This window comes from Coffea arabica, chromosome 6e, assembly GCF_036785885.1.
Source record: "Coffea arabica cultivar ET-39 chromosome 6e, Coffea Arabica ET-39 HiFi, whole genome shotgun sequence".
NCBI lineage: Eukaryota > Viridiplantae > Streptophyta > Magnoliopsida > Gentianales > Rubiaceae > Coffea > Coffea arabica.
This window is the reverse complement of record NC_092321.1, coordinates 16,502,647-16,521,486: the sequence shown is the minus strand read 5'-3', so window position 1 is coordinate 16,521,486 and position 18,840 is coordinate 16,502,647. Positions and strand designations below refer to the sequence as shown.

Below are 18,840 nucleotides of genomic sequence, written 5' to 3'. Positions count from 1 at the left end.
TTGTATATAAAAAACTAGTTTTTCAAAAATTGCGAAATCCAAACAAATGTCAAGCCAAACTTATTGAACTTTGACAACTGCATGCAAGTATCTTAAGACATTTAAAACCTAAGAATTGATTCTTATTCGTTGAAGCCCAATACTCAAATATTCAAACTCTGTTCAGCTGTACGTCAAATGCTCACACTCAGCCCTAAATCTATGTGAGCCAAACGCAGTCGAACTTTCACCCACATCGTGCAAGTAGCTTAATTCATATGAAGCCCATAGGTTTGGCTCTTATTCCTTGTAAATTTGACATAGAGAAGTTAATTGTCTCGTGGTAACCTGAAAATGATTTAAATTCTTTATTTTTATGCACGTTAGGTTTTGACTTTGTCTAAATACATCGGACTTGTAATCACATGATTAGGGGTGTAAACGAATCTATTTAAATCAAACAATCTAGTATTCAAATTTGTTTAATTATTTTAACGAATTTAAAATTTTGTTTAAATTTGATTTGTTTATTTGCTGAACTGAGCTCGAACGAGATTTTATTAAACCAAAGTCGAGTTCAATTCGAGTAGTTTGAAATGTTTACATATAAAATCCAATTTTATGCTAATCAAACCAAGTTCAGGCAGAACTCAAAAATTTATAGAACATAAAACATTGTAAAAATTTGGCAGGACTAACTGGCAAATCAAACTCGAACAAACTCTTATCAAGTCGAATTCGATTTGAGTATTAAATAACTTAGTTTATCTTTCAACCCTACGTACCACTCATAACATCATACCATGCCAATTGTTGCAAGTGGTCAATGGATTGAGTATAATGTAACAAATAGAGTAGGCTAGTAAACAAGTTGTTTGATCCTTCACCTTAACTAGCAATTCATCTGTGAGCCAAATACAAGAAGGGGTCGTCAGATTTAGTGTGAATTTACTACATAATTCTTGTCCACATTTTCACATGATTGTCTTTTTCATTACAATTTGTGTCCACTTGTGTCCCGGCAACACAGAAACGCTAGTGCGTAAATAGATAGGCAGGTCCGAATGGGCATCACATCGTAAATGCCTAACTGGCATGTATAGACATGGGGCTTTTGTGCTTTTGTGTTTTGATCCGTACGCCAATATAAATTAAGGCCCAATACTACACGAGTTATTCTGTATTTTTCATTTAGTTCCTTATATAGTGAAAATTAAATCATATATCATCTTAATACGACTTGGTTACATGTTTATTTGGTTGTCCACGTAGGTTTTTACTCATCTAATATTTTACTAGTTAGCGTTTTTTTTTTTAAATGCAACCTAAGAAAGAAACCTTCCTTTATTTTAAGAAATAATTACTATTTTGATATCTTGCCCAATTTGTTTCCTTTACATTTTTTAAAAAGAAATTAATTTAGTACCTCAGGTATTTAACTCAAACAATTACGGATTTATAAATTCTGAATTCAAATCTCACATCATGTGAGTTGTTTAGTTTAACTATATCTTGGTATTTCTCTCAACATTTAGGAATTACTTTGTTATATATCTGAATTGCAAGTATTTGGTATTAACTCCACTATTTTTTTTAACGTCACATCCCTTCCCGTTCCCGTACTCTTCCTACCCCAAGAAAGAATCATGTCTAGAATTTGAAGCCTAAATCTGATAATGGAAATAATTCTAAGAACGCTCTTTTGACCATTACACCAACTCTAAAGATTAATTCCACCATTGTAAATAACTTTTAATCCTCTTTTTTTTTTTAAAAAAAAAAAATCCTGACCAATCAAGGTCTTTTGATTTTCTCATCATTTCCACAAATCTCCTTCAAACGCTCTCAGATTTATTAAAATTTGAATACCTTAGAAACTATATCGATTTTCCTATAGACTTGAGAAGGAAAACTGACCAAAATTAATTTGAAGAACTTAAAATGGTCCATTGCCTAGGGTCTAAACCATTAGGGGCGCCTCGTCATAGGGAATGAAATGGGGTTGCGTGTGGGGTGAAGCACGTTGGCACGTGACTCGTTTTCTGTTCCATTGGTGAGTGCACGTGACTTTGGTTTGGTACTCTGTGCAGCAAGTCCGAGCATCCGCAACGGCTAGCTAGCTAGCCAAAAGAAAAAAAAAAAAAAAAAAAACTAATGGAATATGAATATGATTTAGGAATGGGTCAAGAGGCAAATTCCTGCAAGGGAAGTTATACTGGGTTTCGTGGGAGGTCGTCACTTCTTAGTAGCAGCGGGCCTACTGGCTTGCCCTTGTGGGGTTGCCATCCCACATCGGTTCTTGGGGGGGGTTTGGGGCTGGGTTTATAAGTCTCTGGGAGGACCTCAAAAGTTGCTGGCTTTTGAGGTTTCTTCTGGAATTAGGTTTATATATCTAACTTTCGTAAAAAAAAAGAATATGAATATGATTCTTGGGCTTGGAACAAATCCAATTTTTTTATTTTCTAATTTTTTGGGAAAGGATAAAAATTGCATCGATTGAATTTACTGTCTCGAATTCCTATAATAGAAATATAATTTAATTTTATAAGCCCATGTATGATAGTATTTTTACTAATTAAATCTAAGAATTTTGTACGAGAGAATAACAAGATAATTGTTATCTTATTTGAAAAGTTAAAAACTAATAATCTATTGTAACACGAAAGAAGAAATTTTTATTGATCACCAAAATTAGATAGTATTGCATTGTGTACATTTCAACGGTAGATTCACTTGGATGTTTAGTTGTCACAATTATGCAAATATTGCTATATATAGCTAGTAATCAATCAATTATTCGTAGTAAAAAAAAAGAAAAATGTTATATGCACTTTATATTTTGATATTTGCAATCCCACCTTTTGTTATATCATATAGTCTAATAAATAAAAATTATAAAATAAAAATAATAGCGGGATTGCAAATAACAAAAAAGGAGTATAAATAACATTTCTCAAAAAAAAAAATTATCAAATACACATATTGCACCACAATTTGGAGAATTAAATTAAGCAAATAGAAGAATTCATTACAAATATGCTGAGCAGAACGATAGGTAAGAAAGTAATAGCATGACAAAATGAAGAAGGAAGAAATACAAAGTACAAGGAAAAAGAGGAAAAAGGCAGAAGAAAATAGAAAAGAGCATGTAATATGTAGTATGTCAATATTTGATCATAAGCACTTGCACTTCAAACAAAATTGAGGGGACAAAAGAGAGAGAACATATAAATACAAGGGAGTAAACTTTAATTTGTAATTTTATCCTTTTCAGTAAATATTCAAACCGTGCGTGACTGGTTTATTGACTAGTGTATTCAATACTTGCCATCAGAAATCCTTCAATTACGGAGAGTATAACTGTTGTGGAGTCAAAAGAATCCGCTGTGAACATTAGAGAACTGATAACGTGTCAAAAGGATGAAGACATTTTTCCAACTCAAAATCTTGGCATTGGAATAAGAAGAATGCTTGGGAGCTCTTTGGATTATGTCATAACAAGTCCAATTCCAATTGTTTGTAGATGGTAATTTTCTATAAAAGGGCATTTTTTTATTCCATGTAAAAAATGAATAAACACCTCTGAAAAATTACGAACCACCCTCTCCCCTCCCCAAAAAAAAACCAAAAAATTCATGATATTATCATAAGATAAGGAGCAATAAGTTCAAGACTTGATTTATATTTCTAACTAGTTCTTAACCTGTTATTGAACAGGAGTGCACATAATCTATTGAAGGATTTTAAAAAAGGAAAACAATAAGTTGATTGAGAAAATGATTTAGTAAGGTATAATTGACATTAATATATATAAGCCAAAAATTAATAGATTGATTGAAAGTTACTATAAATAAGGAAGCGAAAAAGGAAGGAAATTAATTGTTACTAAAAAGTAAACAAATTTTAAAAAAATCTAAAAACACTAAACATTAAAGAAGTTCACGTGGCGAAATGAAATATAAATATATCCAATTCAACAACCTACTATATATGTAACTGAACATTATATTATATATATATATGTAAGTTTTATATACACTGACAGTATATATACTGCCATCGTTGGATCCATAATATATATGTACAGATTAAATTTTAAATTCATTGTTGTATAATTGTCATTTCTCCAATACTGACAATAATGTTAGTACAGGAAAGATTAATATATATATATGTGTGTGTAAGTTTTATATACACTGACAGTGTATATATTGCCATCGTTGGATCCATAATATATATGTATAGATTAAATTTTAAATTCAATATTGTATAATTGTCATTTCTTCAATACTGACAATACTGTTAGTACAGGAAAGATTAATATATATATATATATATATATATATATATATATATATATATATGATTTGTGGAAATTCATAATGGATGCTGTATTGCTGAATAAGAATCTTTAAGAGGTTCAATCACATAGATGCTCTTCTGACTTTTGCTATAAGGAGGGAATTTACAACTCCACCACCATTTATCTCCGAATACTACATTCTATTGAATGCATTTACTTGAATTATGTATTTCATCATAATAATGCACATAAGTTGCATCAAGTTCCTCGGTTAAAACCCGTCAAAGCAAACTTCAAAGTATTCATTCTTTTTTACATCAAAAGAATCTCGAACTCGGAATGTGGAAATATCATACTATAATATATTTTGCCTTGCCTTCCTGTCCTCCCCATTTGGTCAAAAATCAAAATTCTGTTCCAGCAAATTCACATCACAACTTTATATGGTCATTTGCCATTTGTAAAATAATCAGTAGAGCACCTTTCTTTAGACTCACACCGTCACACGCACACACGCTGGTGTCTCTCTGTTTCCAAGAAAACACATGGCAAAGTACCCCAGTTAAACCTTTCTCCAGCCCAACTAGACAAAACCACATGTTCTTCCTCCTCTGGCTCTAATCCTCTTCCATTTCCTTAGCTTAAAAATTCCGTCATCTTCTGCATTCTCAAATACTACAAGCCCATCATTTCTCTTCCTTGTTTTTTCCCCCTCCTTTCTGGGGTGCAGGAAAAATGGTGAAATATCACAAATACCACAACTACTGGAGAAAGGGCGAGGTGTATGGTGCCATCCAGGATGAGGAATCACCTCGTCATGGCTTATTTTGTAGAAACTCCTCTTGCAGCAAAAGAGCAAGGCCCAAGCTTTTATATTTCATGTTTATCACTTTCCTTTATTGCTGCTTGATATTAGCACCCCATTACCTGACATTTTCATCAACTTTTTCGCTTCTTTGTAAGCTTTTCTTCCTTAGTGGTTCCTTTTCTTTTGTTTATTCTTTCTTTGTTCTCGTGTTCCTTAGGCTTAGATTGAGGATTTGTATCTTTGTTTTTTGAAAATTTCTTGGCTACTCTGCAGATTCATTTGGGGTTGACGATGCAAGGTTGTTTCTTGAAGCTGATGCAAATGCTTCCCTCTGTTCATTTGTGCATAATGGTTAGTTTTCTGGAAAAAAAAATGTTGGTTTCTTTTTTTTTTTCCTCTTTTTCTTTGGCAAGTGGGTTCGGGAGATGTGTTGTTCAGTTTGTACTTACTTTTTTTTTTTTTTTTTTTTTTTTTTGGTTATATACACCGTTGAATAGAGGTATCTTTTCCTTTCTTGTTCTCTGCGTTCTCTTTTTGTGGAAGCATAATAATTATGCTCGGCATTTCTTATCTGGAAAATACCCTTTTGTAGTAGCAATCTCTTCTCCCCTTTTCTCATCTTCTATTTTCATTTTCCCGTTAATTTGTTTTCCTGGCATAGGTCTTTGAATGAGGTAACATGGATTTATAAATCTTTTGCATTTCATTTTGTCTTTACTTTCATGAACTCTAAGTTCATTTACTGCAGCCCGTTGTGCTCTTCTACCTTGTGAAAGTCCTTTTAGGCCTTTCCCGGTTGTGTACCTAAAATTGTTTATAATTTACAGATGTTAACTAGGCAGGGGTAAATCCTGAAGTGCCCTGTTTTCTAGTAAATTTTGCTCCTCTTTCTCTAGTTTTTGACAACTGTAGTGTCTGAATGCAGGGACAATTTGTTGTGATAGACACAGCGTTCGTTCTGATATATGCATCATGAAGGGGGATGTAAGAATAGATGCGAACACTTCTTCAGTCTTCCTGTACAGTGGCAACAATTTAAGTGATTATGTTTTGGGGCCATCCGATAGTGATGATGATAATGAGGTGCTTCAGCATGAAAAAATCAGCCCATATACTCGAAAATGGGAACCTTATGCAATGGGTACTGTTACTCAACTAGACCTTGTTGTAAAGAAAGGAAATCCGGGCAGTTCTCGTCATTGTGATGTGCAACACAATGTTCCTGCTATGTTCTTCTCTACTTCAGGCTATACTGGTAATCTTTATCATGAATTCAATGATGGGATTATCCCTCTTTTCATTACTACTCAGCATTTGAACAAGCAGGTTGTTTTTGTCATTCTTGATTATCATAAATGGTGGATTATGAAGTATGGTGACATTGTAGCTGAGCTCTCTGATTATCCAGTTGTAGATTTTAGTGGAGATAATAGAACACACTGTTTCCCTGAAGCCATTGTTGGCTTAAGAATTCATGATGAGCTCACAGTTGATCCTTCATTGATGAAAGGCAATAAGACTATTAGGGACTTTAGAAACCTTCTGGACCGAGCTTATTGGCCTCGAATCAGGGGTCTAATCCAAGATGAGGAACGTCAAGCTCAGTTATCTCCATTGCCAGCAGCTCCTGTGGACATTTTAAAAGAAAAGCGCGATTTGGAGAAGCCCAAACTGGTCATTATATCTAGAAATGGTTCAAGAGAAATACTAAATCAAGATTCATTGGTAAACTTGGCAGAAGAGATTGGGTTTTCGGTGGAAATTGTGAGGCCTGTTCGAACTTCAGAGCTCGCAAGGATATATCGAGTTCTCAATGCAAGTGATGTTTTGGTTGGAGTCCACGGTGCTGCCTTGACTCATTATCTCTTTATGAAGCCTGGCTCAGTTTTTATCCAGATCATTCCTCTTGGTACAGACTGGGCATCAGACTCCTATTTTGGCGAATCATCATTTAAATTTGGTTTAAAGTATGTTGCATACAAGATTCTTCCGAGCGAGAGTTCATTGTCTGATAGTTATGAAAAGAATGATCCAGTTTTGCTAGACCCTGATACTGTGAACCAGAGGGGTTGGGAAGTCACAAAAGAAGTATATCTTGATAATCAAAATGTAAGATTGAATCTGCGAAGATTTGAGAAACGACTACTTCGTGCATATTACTACACCATTGCTAAGAAGAAAGGGCATTTCCCTATTCAGTCTCAATAGCCTTTGTTTGGTCTTGTACCGTGAACTTGGTTTTCTGTTGACCATTGTAAATCAGGTAAGTGGCAAATAGTAACAATTGAAAAAAAAAATGTTGTATGTGGTGGGTGACGATGCGATTTTGTATATTAAGTAGGAAATTGTTACCTTCTTTTTGGTATATAAGAGATATCTAAAAGCAGATTCTCTCATCTATTTCTTGTTAGCTCTTTGCATTGATGAAATGCTTAATTTCTGCACCAAACATGGACGTTATCTTGAGGATAACTGTAGATCGGCAGTTACCAAAGGAGGCATCTATCTCCTCCTGATCACAAGGAGATGCTTGGTTCACATTCATTCTTGCCTCATTTGCATTCTCAGTTTCTTATTCTGACTTGCATCCAGATGTCTGTCCCTTTTTTTGTTCAAGATTTAGAAGTGAGTCATATTCTTTTGCAGTTCAGTTCGTATAAAAGGCATTTTTTTTGAGCAGGCAGATTTGCATAAAATGTGGGTCTACTTTTCTTGTTGTTTGACAATTATATCTTGTTGCTTTTGATCTTGGACCTGTGCAGAAAGTAAAGAAAAGTTGTTGTGCTGTGCAAATTCCATTTCTAAGCACATTTTTCTGTTGCTCAGCTTACTTTAATGACTCTAATTTGCAACCCACAAAGAGAAAAGGCTTTCCCTTTTCATCAGAAGAATGCTGTCTCCATCCCTTCCATTTGAGTCAGTTCATGATCAATTATGTCAAAGTCTTGATTTTTCTATATCTGCTTGTCCCATAATTTTTGCAACCTCTGTCTCTCAACTGCGGCCACATTTCATGCCAACTTGACTTTGAGGCCATTAAAGAAGTTAAAAAGGCGCATAAAGAAAATTTCATATGACGACAATTTGTGGGCCGATTGTGCTTTGAGACTGAAAATGAAGTATGCTATGATACATGATAGTGATGTTAACTGATTTCAAACTTTAGAATTCCATCCGAATGGGACATCACTACCAAAATTAATTAATGTTACCTAAAAATAACTGAATTTGACAAGGCACAAGCCTTCGGATGTTGGATTTTGAACCCTTTCTACTTTACAGGTTGATGATAAGATCGGACTTGGGGCACAAACGGCAGGCCAACCGTTTTCGTTGGTTTTGTACGGTTTTGTCCAATCCCACAAGATGTACATTCATTTCTTTGGGGCGTAACTGATTTTAAACACAAAGTAAATAGAGAACAAAGTTTTGTAGGTTCCATACATGGCATTGAAAAACTGTTTTTATCAGTTTTGTCCAATCCCACAAGATGTACATTCATTTCTTTGGAGCGTAACTCATTTTAAATACAAAGTAAATATAGAACATAATTTTGTAGGTCACATACATGGCGTTAAAAATGATGTACGTGATCTGAATTTTTTCAGAGATTGTCGTTCCGGCGACCGTCCTTGCCCCAGTAAGATCTGCTTCTGTCCGGAGATAAATTAACCTTAAACCTCTGGCATCAGTAAAATGTACATATTATTGCAAATAAGTTTCCAAGTTAATAAAAATTTCAGTTTTCTTGGGTATTTTTTTGACGGTTACCTCGTCAGCCTCTATCTTTTTCCCATTTTTCTTCACATGCATTGTGTCTGTTATCTGAAGAGAATCTGTTCTCTCTAAAGAATAAGCCACATGCAATTTTGTAGCTTCATCATTTATTTATCTATATTCTCACAACATATTTCAAGTTCTTGTTTCTTTTGTCAAATAATGTTCATCCTAGATCACAAAATCATTAATTTCATTGCCCTGACACCTGTGATTTAGGTCAACCCATCATATGTAGTGCTGAACGTTCTTCTTTCCATTTAATAATCTTCTGCAATTGATGATTTATCACCAGCCACGTAGAAAATTAGACCTTCCAGCGGGTAGATCTCAAGGGATTTTACGTTCAAGAACTGGTCAAACACTAGACTGAAGTTTTCCTACAAAGTCAACCAATCTTGTTACAAAACTCTTTAACAAATGATATACGGGTTCAAGTCATCATTTTTTTCATCCAAATGGTCAAATCTGAGATCAAGATTGTGTAATGACAGAAAATATACAGCTGATGAGCTTTCTAGCAGTTTTCAGATGTAAATACTCGCAATCATCCCGAAGCTCCAACATGAAAGAAATCACTACTACTCCGCATTTAAACTAGCAGGTGGATTATGTTTCCCTGAAGCCATTGTTGGCTTAAGAATTCATGATGAGCTCACAGTTGATCCATCATTGATGAAGAACGTCAAACTCAATTAAATTTAGCCAAGATGGAATTATCTGCATCAACAGCAGCAGCTTCTGTGGAGATGTTGAAAGAAAAGCATGATTTGGAGAAGCCCAGACTTGTCATTCTATCTAGAAGTGGTTCAAGAGAACACTTAATCAAAGATTAATTGGTAAAATGCAGAAGTGATTGGGTTTTTAGTAGAAACTGCGAGGCCTGTATGAACTTCAGAGCTTGCAAGGAAATATCAAGTTTATTAATCCAGCTCTGTTTAAGAGTTCGCAGAAAAGAAGAGTTGGAAAGAACAAATGAACAGTTCACTGCTAAACCTCCAGCGATTAGGGGGGAAAAAAAAGGCACTGCCAAATAATATCACATCTTCCATTACCACTATTGCCAGGTCGCTAATCTGTACAGTACTACAAAAATTGTCGTCAGTACATTTGCTAGTCTATGGCAGCAAGTATCGTCAGTGAAAATCTGGCGAAACATTTTCCCTACTCAAATGTTGCTTGTTAGTATGATGCTTCGAGCCAAAGCACTGTCTACCCTGAATGATCTTAAAGCCACCGCTTTGTCAATTTGGTCGAAGCACGGACAGGAGGCGGTGTTTTGGAGTTCCTTTTTTCATCTGCAGCCACAAAAAAAGGGACCTCTTATGTCAGTTCACTAAGACAAGTAGAAACCAGTCATTTTGTTTCAAGTAAAATTGGTTTTTTTTTTTTTTACATACAAGAGTCTGTACAAGGATTTCCTCCAAGAGAAGATCTCCTTGATCTGTCTGGTGGTGGAATTCCTGTCAATGACTGTCTCCTTAGTGCTCTTGAGTTGGATGAAATTGGTGACTTTTCCTCAAAAGTGTTACTAGAGCCATTGAAAGGTGAGACTGCAAGTGGTTCTATAGACTTCTGCTGATTCCTGCAATTGTGCACATGGAGTTGAGGGAAGGAATTAAGCAGGTGCATATGCCAAAAGACAAGATAAGGGAAAAAAAGAAAGGTTAAAGCTGTGTATCAATGATGACAACTTTAATCACCTCATAAGGTTTAGAATGAATAATTTTTTTTTAAAAAAATTCGTCAGCTTACAGGAAAGTTGCAGTAAAATGAGATTAAAAATTAGGAAAGAGCTAGCTACCTTTTCTCAGATCCATTGATAAGTTTTCCGATAGACCGAAGAGATTTCCTTATTTGAGATCCCTTTCCATGTGCAGTGTTGGTCAAGCCAGGTGTAATGAGTTCTGAAGGAACACTATGTTCACTCTTTATTCCCTTCTGGCTTTCATTCCTGGATGTTACTGCTGCTGGCTGGGGTGTCTTTGGCTGTTGAAGTTGTGGAATCCTTGTTCTGTTGCTTGTTTTCACCATTGGAGTTCTCAAACCGGACTTTGTTGGACTTTTTGGAATATTTAGGCTGTTGATCTCCGCCACCGAAGAACCAATACCTGTATCTGTTCTCACCATTGGACTTCTAAAAGCAGACTTTGTTGGAGTTTTTGGAACAATCGGGCGGTTAATGTCCATCACTGAACAGCCATTTCCTGCATGTCCTTCAGACTTTCTCAAAACTTCTGTATCTTGAAGCTGAGCAGGTTCCTGTAGATCTGTGCTTGTATCTGTTTTCACCAAACCACCAATTTGTAAATCCATTTTCACCATTGAACTTCTAATAGGAGACTTTGTTGGACTTTTGTGAACACTTGGGCGGTCAATATCCTGCACTGAACGACCAATACCTGTATTTCCTAGAGGCTTCTTCACGATGGCTCCATTTTGAAGCGGGGTAGGATTTTGAAAATCTGTGCCGTTGAGCTCTAATGGCTTGCTTAATGGATCTATAAACGTAATCTGCTCAGGATCTTTTTTGGCGTATCGCTGCCCTTCCAAACTTAATCTTCGTGATCGTCCCTGCATAAAAGGGGTTTTGGTTCCCTTCCTATCATCCGAGTTTTCTTTTTCCAATTTTATGGAGCTGCAATTCTCAATGCTCAATCTTCGGGGGCGTGGAGGGGTTCTTTCAGCCAATGGTGTTTTCACTGCTTCCTTTGTTTTACTTCTTTGAGGTGTATATGTTTCCTTCTTAGCCAATGCCTTCTTTAGGCTCTCAATCTGCAGTTTTGAACAAATATATATCATGGTAATAAAGCAACTATTCATCAAGATAAAAGTAGAAAGGGTAAAATTATTATTAAGGAACTGATATTCCGAGTACCAATCTAGTCACACATTATATGAAGATTGTGTACCTGTGCTTTAAGCTCTAAAACCTCACTGCTCTCCTTATTTGCACAAGCTGCACCAAGCTCCACTGTTGAGACCCTCTGAGCAAACTTCAAGGTACTAATTGTTTCTCCAAAAGAATCTCCTTCTGGACTCACATGAGCAAACATCAACGTTTTTGCATGTCCTCCTGCACAATTCTAGAGTAATCAGCTTCTCTACGGTTCAGTTTCATGTCATTAATCAATAACGTTTGCTTCAATCCCCATATTTTTGTGTAAACTGAAATTTGACTGTGAAAGTTCTGTACATTTGAGTGGTAAAAATGACAGAAAAGCACCAAAGTAAAAGATGAATTTACCCAAAGCATTCTGCAAGAGCAGTGTGAGTTTGCTGTTCCTATATGGGATATGAGAGTTCTTCTGTGCCAATGCCATGATAACATCCCCCAAACTTGAGAGAGATTTGTTAATATGTTGTGCCTCTTTGAGGCCTTCTCCAGTTACTTCTGACTTATCAACCCGCTCACTACCTGCAAGGTCTACCAAATGTAGGCAACTGTAAAGTCTGCTTCCAGATACATCTTCTCCATTCACGTGAATCGTCAACACACTGCACCATAGAGTGACACAATAAGCACAACAAAACTATTGGCATCTATCAACACTGCAATCAATAATGAGTTCAATAAAGTGTTTCATGTTACCTGTGAGAACGACTACTTCGATTGTTGATGGCAGTGGAACCAACAGCCCGGTTTGTTTCGCCAAATTTCATCAAGGTAATTACATCTGCAGTGGACGTCACATGATGCTTAGATGCATCTGGAAGAGCCAAGTCATTGTCACCCAAACAACTTCGAATCTCTAATGTATTCATAGTTAAGTTTTCCAAATTATGGACATGTAACAAATGAGAAGTTAAAAGATAACACAGATAGTCTCAAAAGACAGCAGGTCAGAAAAAGCAGGGAAGGATATTTTGTGACTGATGAATCTTCTGCAAGCAGGTCACGTACTTGTTCATTATATATCTCAACCATTTGGACATGCATATCATACTTCATGATGTCTTTTCTTTTAGCTGATAACTGGAAGAGATCATTGAGAGCTAAATAATTAATTCCAAGTTCCTCTGTTGTTCCACCAGAAGGGCCACTCTGTCCACGGAGAAGCATTAGTTAGAAAGGCTCCCAGATTTCAAGAATCAAACTTGATGATTTCATGATGATCCTTCAGTAGATGAATGTCTTCACAAGACAAGTCATATGAATTCAGTAATTCTGAAGCAGAAAAATTGAAGATGGACCGTTTTTCAACCTAAAAGAAGCACAATTTTTAGAATCAATGCGAAGCCTTACCATAGTGTGTGTTTTTCCAGATCCAGTTTGACCATAGGCAAAAATGCAAACATTATAGCCATCCATCACAGATCTAATCAGTGGCCGAGTATCTGCAAATACCTCACCTGGAAATGAACAGTGCTGTATGGTTATTTCATAAAATCATCACAATAGACTACTACAACCATCAACAGAGGATAGTTCTAATTACCTTGAGTAGCAGCTGGACCAAAAACACGATTGAACTGAAAAATTTTTCTACCATCCTTTTGGGGTTTCAATGGATCTACAACTACTAAAGAACCATCTTCTCCAATGAAGTCTATGACAGTCTTTTTTTCAGCTCTAAAGAGGGGCCTGATTCTGCAATAAACTCGAATATTTCCTACAAAATATTTCAACCATAAGAACGAATAACGGTTGTTCTCCCATGTACAAAAAAAATTTAGTGAAAGAAAGTGCGATGTTTATAAGAAACTACCTCTTAGTTAGTTGTCCTAGCTTGGCCATTTCTAATTAAAAAAAAGAAAGAAAAAACACCTCTCTCTCTCTCTCTCTCTCCAGCTGCCTTACCAGAACACATTATTCTTTCTCAGCAAAAAGTTTTGAATATTTTGTCTTCTCATTTTATTTACGTGCCAACTATGAAAAGAAGACGAAGCATTAACCAATAAGAAAAATATTGAAGATGCAATTACTTGTTTACCTTTTAGATCTTCCACCATGTTATACAGGTTCCTATTCTCTTTCACAACCCTATGGTATTTTTGAGCAGCAACAGACATCTCCAGGAGCTGGCCTCCTGAAATCATGCAAATAAACACATTGTGGTTCAATGTAATGTATTTGAACTGGATATGACAATAAAAAATAATGTAAGATTGTTTAGCACAACATGCACAACATCCAATGTGGAACTAAATCTCAAATGAAAATGTATACTAAAAATAGCAGCTATTTTTCACTGGGAAGAAATATTATAAGAAAGTACCATGGCACATTCATTTCACAGCTATCCAGATTAGTCATACATTTCATAATGATCTCCCTCCTTAAAGAACATGGCAAGACAAAATAACATCATACCAAGTTGTTTCAGATCGCTGTTTAACTGAGTTTGAAGGCCTTCAAACTCTTTCTTTGTAGTTGATAGCAATATCTTGAGATTCTGCAAGCAGAAAATTGATACCGTCAAGTTAGAAATATATTCCATCCTATAGGGACATCAACAACAACATCTGCTTGCATGAGTTCAAATTTAACCTCAAAACACAATCAGATAACACATGGTAAGCAATATGTGTGCACTGAAAGCATACCATCAGTTCCTTTTCTTGCTTTTCAACCAGATTCCAGTGATTGCAGAAACCCTTTGTCAAACATGCTCTGCAGCACTGTATACCAGAATGTCACATGGAGTGAATAGAAACTCATCTGAAAAGATGAAGAACTTTAAAAAATTCCTTTTAGTGATGCAAATGACCAGAAGTACCATAATCTAGATATCAGTATGAGAAGCATAGAAGTAGGTAGTTGGTTTGCATTCCGCAATAAGATGATAAAAATGCAATAAACCATGTTGCACACCTGATAAGGGAGGACATATTTAAATCATGTACATTCCCCCTCTTCTCGGCATTAAGGAATTTGGAATACAAAACACAAGAAAACAAACCTCAATCTAATCAATATATGACTTATCCTGCGATCAAATATCAATTACAAAAGTTTTCATTGAAATGCACTAAGCTAGACACTAAACATATTTTATCAAATGCTACAGCAATAACCATAAGTGCAAACACTTTATTCCAGCCACATTTGGTTTCTTACTCTCTCTCTCTCTCTCTCCATGTAGAGTTTGATGTCGTGTTATAAGAAACATGACTGCACAAATAACCTAGTGTGCCATCATGTACAACTTGCATACTGCTTTCTTTCTCTGGATATGATTTATATTTGCATCTTTGTCAATGTCCATACCAAAATATATAGATGGTAACCAACTTAAAATTGTACCAGGATTCCAAAACTGTCTGAAAATTGCATACATGTAGTACAGCTACTGTACCTGCTGGTTTACAAGAGAGGACAAATCCCCAAGGGGTGTACATGTTCTACTTTTCTTTGAGCTGCTTCTTCCTTGATTATGAATGACTATCTCTGTTCTCAACTGGACATGATATACAGAAAGCGCTATTGTTAGTTTTATGACAACTATAACATGGTAATATGATAACAGTACCATCATCTTCAACAAGATAGTTTTAAAAAAAAAGACAGAAAGGTATGTTGAGGGAATATGTATGGACAAGAGAGAATTTATTGCCACTCACAATCGCATCATTGCAATTTCATTTCTTGGCCTGCTTATGTAAATAACCAACTTATGTTTAGCAATGCATTTACTATATTTGTTAGGGTGACTCTGAATATTATGAAATTTTAGGAGCCATAAGATTGACCTATGTACGTAAAACAATAATAAAGAAATATCCATTTCAGGAAAAATTCCTCAATAAGATTTACCTGCACAGGTCTCATAAGTTGCACTATAAACCAGTTCAACAAGAATGGATGATGAATGTTTTATATTCCTCAGCCTGTGCAAGACATCACTCTCGATCATGTTTTTCCCCCTAAATCAGAACTGAACTTTTTCTTATAGGTGCAAATGTCTCAAAACTCATGCTCAATCAAACTACTTACAAGTTTATGTCATTGTTTTACAAGCTATCATTTGCAGGGGCCAACATCTCGAAAAGATAGGAGTTATGTAATAGTCCTACCCCAGTGCACCCAAACCCTTATTGGCATGGCACATCCCAAAAATTAAACAAGATGCCTAAACTTGAAACTGCAGAAATGGAAAAAGCAAGACATAGTTTACATTTTTAACATAGGATAAACCAGAAGAATAAACTTCCTAAAAATTCCATTGTCTGTGGATATCATTATAACTGACACATGCTAAGGGAGTACAGGTTGATGAACTTGATTCTTTGCACAAGAAAATGTACAGTTACAATAATATCAACTGACCTCAGGAAACCTTTTATGCAGTTGTTCCTCCAAGCAAGTAGACAAAATTTCTCCAAATTGCTTGACTGGATCCTATAATGGAAATAGATGATGTTGAGATCTGCTTGAGAATTATCTAGAAGGTAAAATTGTTATGAATGCATGATACACCTTTTAGGACCAAATTTACCATGTTTACCTTGTGGAAAGAAGCAACAAGGTTACTATCCATGTTCTCCTTTGTGTCAACCATGTGATCAGCCAGAGCCTTGATGATTAAATCTATATTAAGGAGACGGCAACATGGATATCAGTAACAAGAAAATCAATGATACCAGAGAGGCAATATAGATATCAGTTGCAAGAAGAAATATGATACCAGAGAAGCAACTGGTGCTCCTCCTTTTTCCACTTAAAATGCAAACAATGTAAGTAGGCAAGGAAGCTGCTTAGGGAAGGCTATTTATGGAGAAAAAAAGTAGACCCCATGTAGGTTAAAAATATCAAGCTAGGTGCAAAACTGATCGTTCAAAGGCTTTAGTACAAGAACATAACATAATTATAATTTTCCATCTCAAGTTAAAAAAACTCTACTTTACCATTACAACAAACATCTGAATGCTCCATTTCTGCACAGTGTTCCCCTTTATGGAAACCATCAATATTAAATCGATCACATTCAGGTAATTACTGATCTATCAAATAGTGAGAAACTTAATGTGAACTTGTAAGCTCCATCTATGGCCTATAATGAAAATCAGCACTCTTTATCATCATAAATTCCACGTACAGGCACATATGATGAAAAAAGGAATAAGAACTAAATGAACCTTGAACTTTCTGGTTTTCACTTGCTGCTGGTGGCTTTTTATCATGGCTTGTGGACATGTCCAATTGCCTGCAACTATTAGAATTTGATGATCCTTGAGGTCGAGTGTTAGGCCTACATGATGAATGGATCATAAAAGGCGATCGAGGAGGCTTATTAAACCCATCACTTCCATTCATTTGCTTCCACTCCTGGTATGCTTTAAGTGCCAAAATGCAATCAACAACCTTAGTCGATGATCCCTCCTCAATATTATCCTGAAAATGCATTATATAAATGCATTGCCATTACTACCCTTTCACATAATTTTCCAACCGCACTCAGAAATGTTAACATACGGTTTAAATTTACCCTCTCAAAAACTGATGCCTCAAATGCTGGGAGATGCAATTCTTCCACAGCTACCAAAAAATTCCTTACATTCTCAAAATACTGATAAGCAGGCAATGGCTGAGAATCCCAAAATAGTGAGTGCAAAGATGAATGCTTCTCCACAACCTAAGCATGTGTTAAAAAATCAATAATAAAACAGAGAAAACTATAGTCTAAAATTCGACAAAACTCTAAATCAAATGATAGTTTGGTCATGTTAATTTTCCAGATAAGGGGTTTCACCTTAGGAACAGAACCTGGTTGTATCTTGTTAATTAAGTTGCAGAGTATCAGACCATTTCTCAGGCATGCAATGAACTCTTTTTCCGAGGGCTGGCTCGATATGCCGAGAGGCCCCATTAAACATTCCAGCCAATGTGTAGCTTGAAATCTCCTCAGGGCTGCAAGTTAAACAACACGATTTTAAATAAATTCACCAATTCTGAATTTTTGCCTTACTTGGTAAAAACAGATAAGAAATTCAGTAAACTGAACCCCGTAAAATAGAATCCCCAGATAACATAAATTCTTAGCTAACACTTCAATTGGGTTCCAAACATAAGAAAGCCCTGATTAAAATTTTAAAAAATTCCCTACATTTTCCAAGATAATTCAAATTTTTGATTATTGGAATTGTTTTTTACCCTTATTGCAGAAACCTTCAAAATATAATTGCATTAATCATGATACCCTGGTAGTTCACGAATTGAACTTATATGTCATTAGACAAAGAGAAACCCAAATACCTCCAAAATTTTCACAAAAAATCTCTGGCTGGAAAAGTGGAATCCAGAAAAGCACCAAGAAGTAATGAACAATAAATAAAAGAGTCCAAGAACATTAACCTGCTTCTTCAGCTTTCCTTGAGGCCAAATTTAAGTCATGCCTCCCTCCCCCTCCTTTTCTTGGATCCTCCATTTATGCCCTATATCTTCTCCACTACCTAAACAATTCAAGAAAACCAGATTTTTAGCACCCAAAATCTTCAAAAATGTTCAAAGGAAAAATTTTTGATGCTGCAATACAAGAATCTTCAAGAACCCACTACTCAGAATCTTTTCAAAAACAATGAGATCTTTAACAGATATAATAAACATGGAAGAGGGTCAAAAATAAAGATCATACCACGAAAATAGTTAGCAGTGAATTAATAATTCTAGATTAGGAGTGCATTAATAGTAGACATTCTTCCTTATTTCAAGGTTTGGGAATAAGTGGAAAATTTTAGGTTGTTCGGAACCGAACCCGAGGCTCCGGAATCGTAACGTTACTTCTGCGAAATTTGAATTCAAATATGTGGGGTCTTGAATCTGGGCCGTTGGTTCTGATCCAAGAATTGTTATTGGCCGTAGGATATTTTAACGTTGGAAGACGTGATTGGGCTCGGAGTTTGGGCTGGGCTTTGCTTTTTGCGATCAGCAAAATCTGTAAAAGGCTGCCTAATAGGCTAATAGGCTAGTGCTGAGCGTGCATTACAGTTTCTGCTTACCCTACAGAGGTTTTAAGGTCAGGCAACTCCAGGG

General features: G+C 35.7%; 2 protein-coding genes across 2 annotated transcripts; one reads left to right on the top strand and one right to left on the bottom strand.

The window, feature by feature from the left end:
• Positions 1 to 4,876: 4,876 nt before the first annotated feature.
• Positions 4,877 to 7,486, top strand: LOC113697618 (xylan glycosyltransferase MUCI21). Its single transcript, XM_027217303.2, has 3 exons — positions 4,877 to 5,240; positions 5,364 to 5,441; positions 6,016 to 7,486. Exons 1-3 carry the CDS (start codon positions 5,018 to 5,020, stop codon positions 7,296 to 7,298), a joined length of 1,584 nt encoding a protein of 527 aa, XP_027073104.1. The 5' UTR covers positions 4,877 to 5,017; the 3' UTR covers positions 7,299 to 7,486.
• Positions 7,487 to 9,894: 2,408 nt separating this feature from the next.
• LOC113697617 (kinesin-like protein KIN-14L) lies at positions 9,895 to 18,347 on the bottom strand. The gene is given in 20 exon segments (XM_072055457.1): positions 9,895 to 10,165; positions 10,268 to 10,452; positions 10,672 to 11,149; positions 11,270 to 11,642; positions 11,780 to 11,943; positions 12,115 to 12,365; positions 12,460 to 12,710; positions 12,712 to 12,912; positions 13,114 to 13,220; positions 13,307 to 13,480; positions 13,802 to 13,897; positions 14,182 to 14,263; positions 14,415 to 14,489; positions 15,167 to 15,268; positions 16,138 to 16,209; positions 16,316 to 16,398; positions 16,947 to 17,202; positions 17,297 to 17,443; positions 17,561 to 17,718; positions 18,163 to 18,347. Coding segments are annotated over 20 exon segments (3,399 nt in total). The 5' UTR covers positions 18,236 to 18,347; the 3' UTR covers positions 9,895 to 10,094.
• Between the last annotated feature and the right edge of the window lie 493 nt (positions 18,348 to 18,840).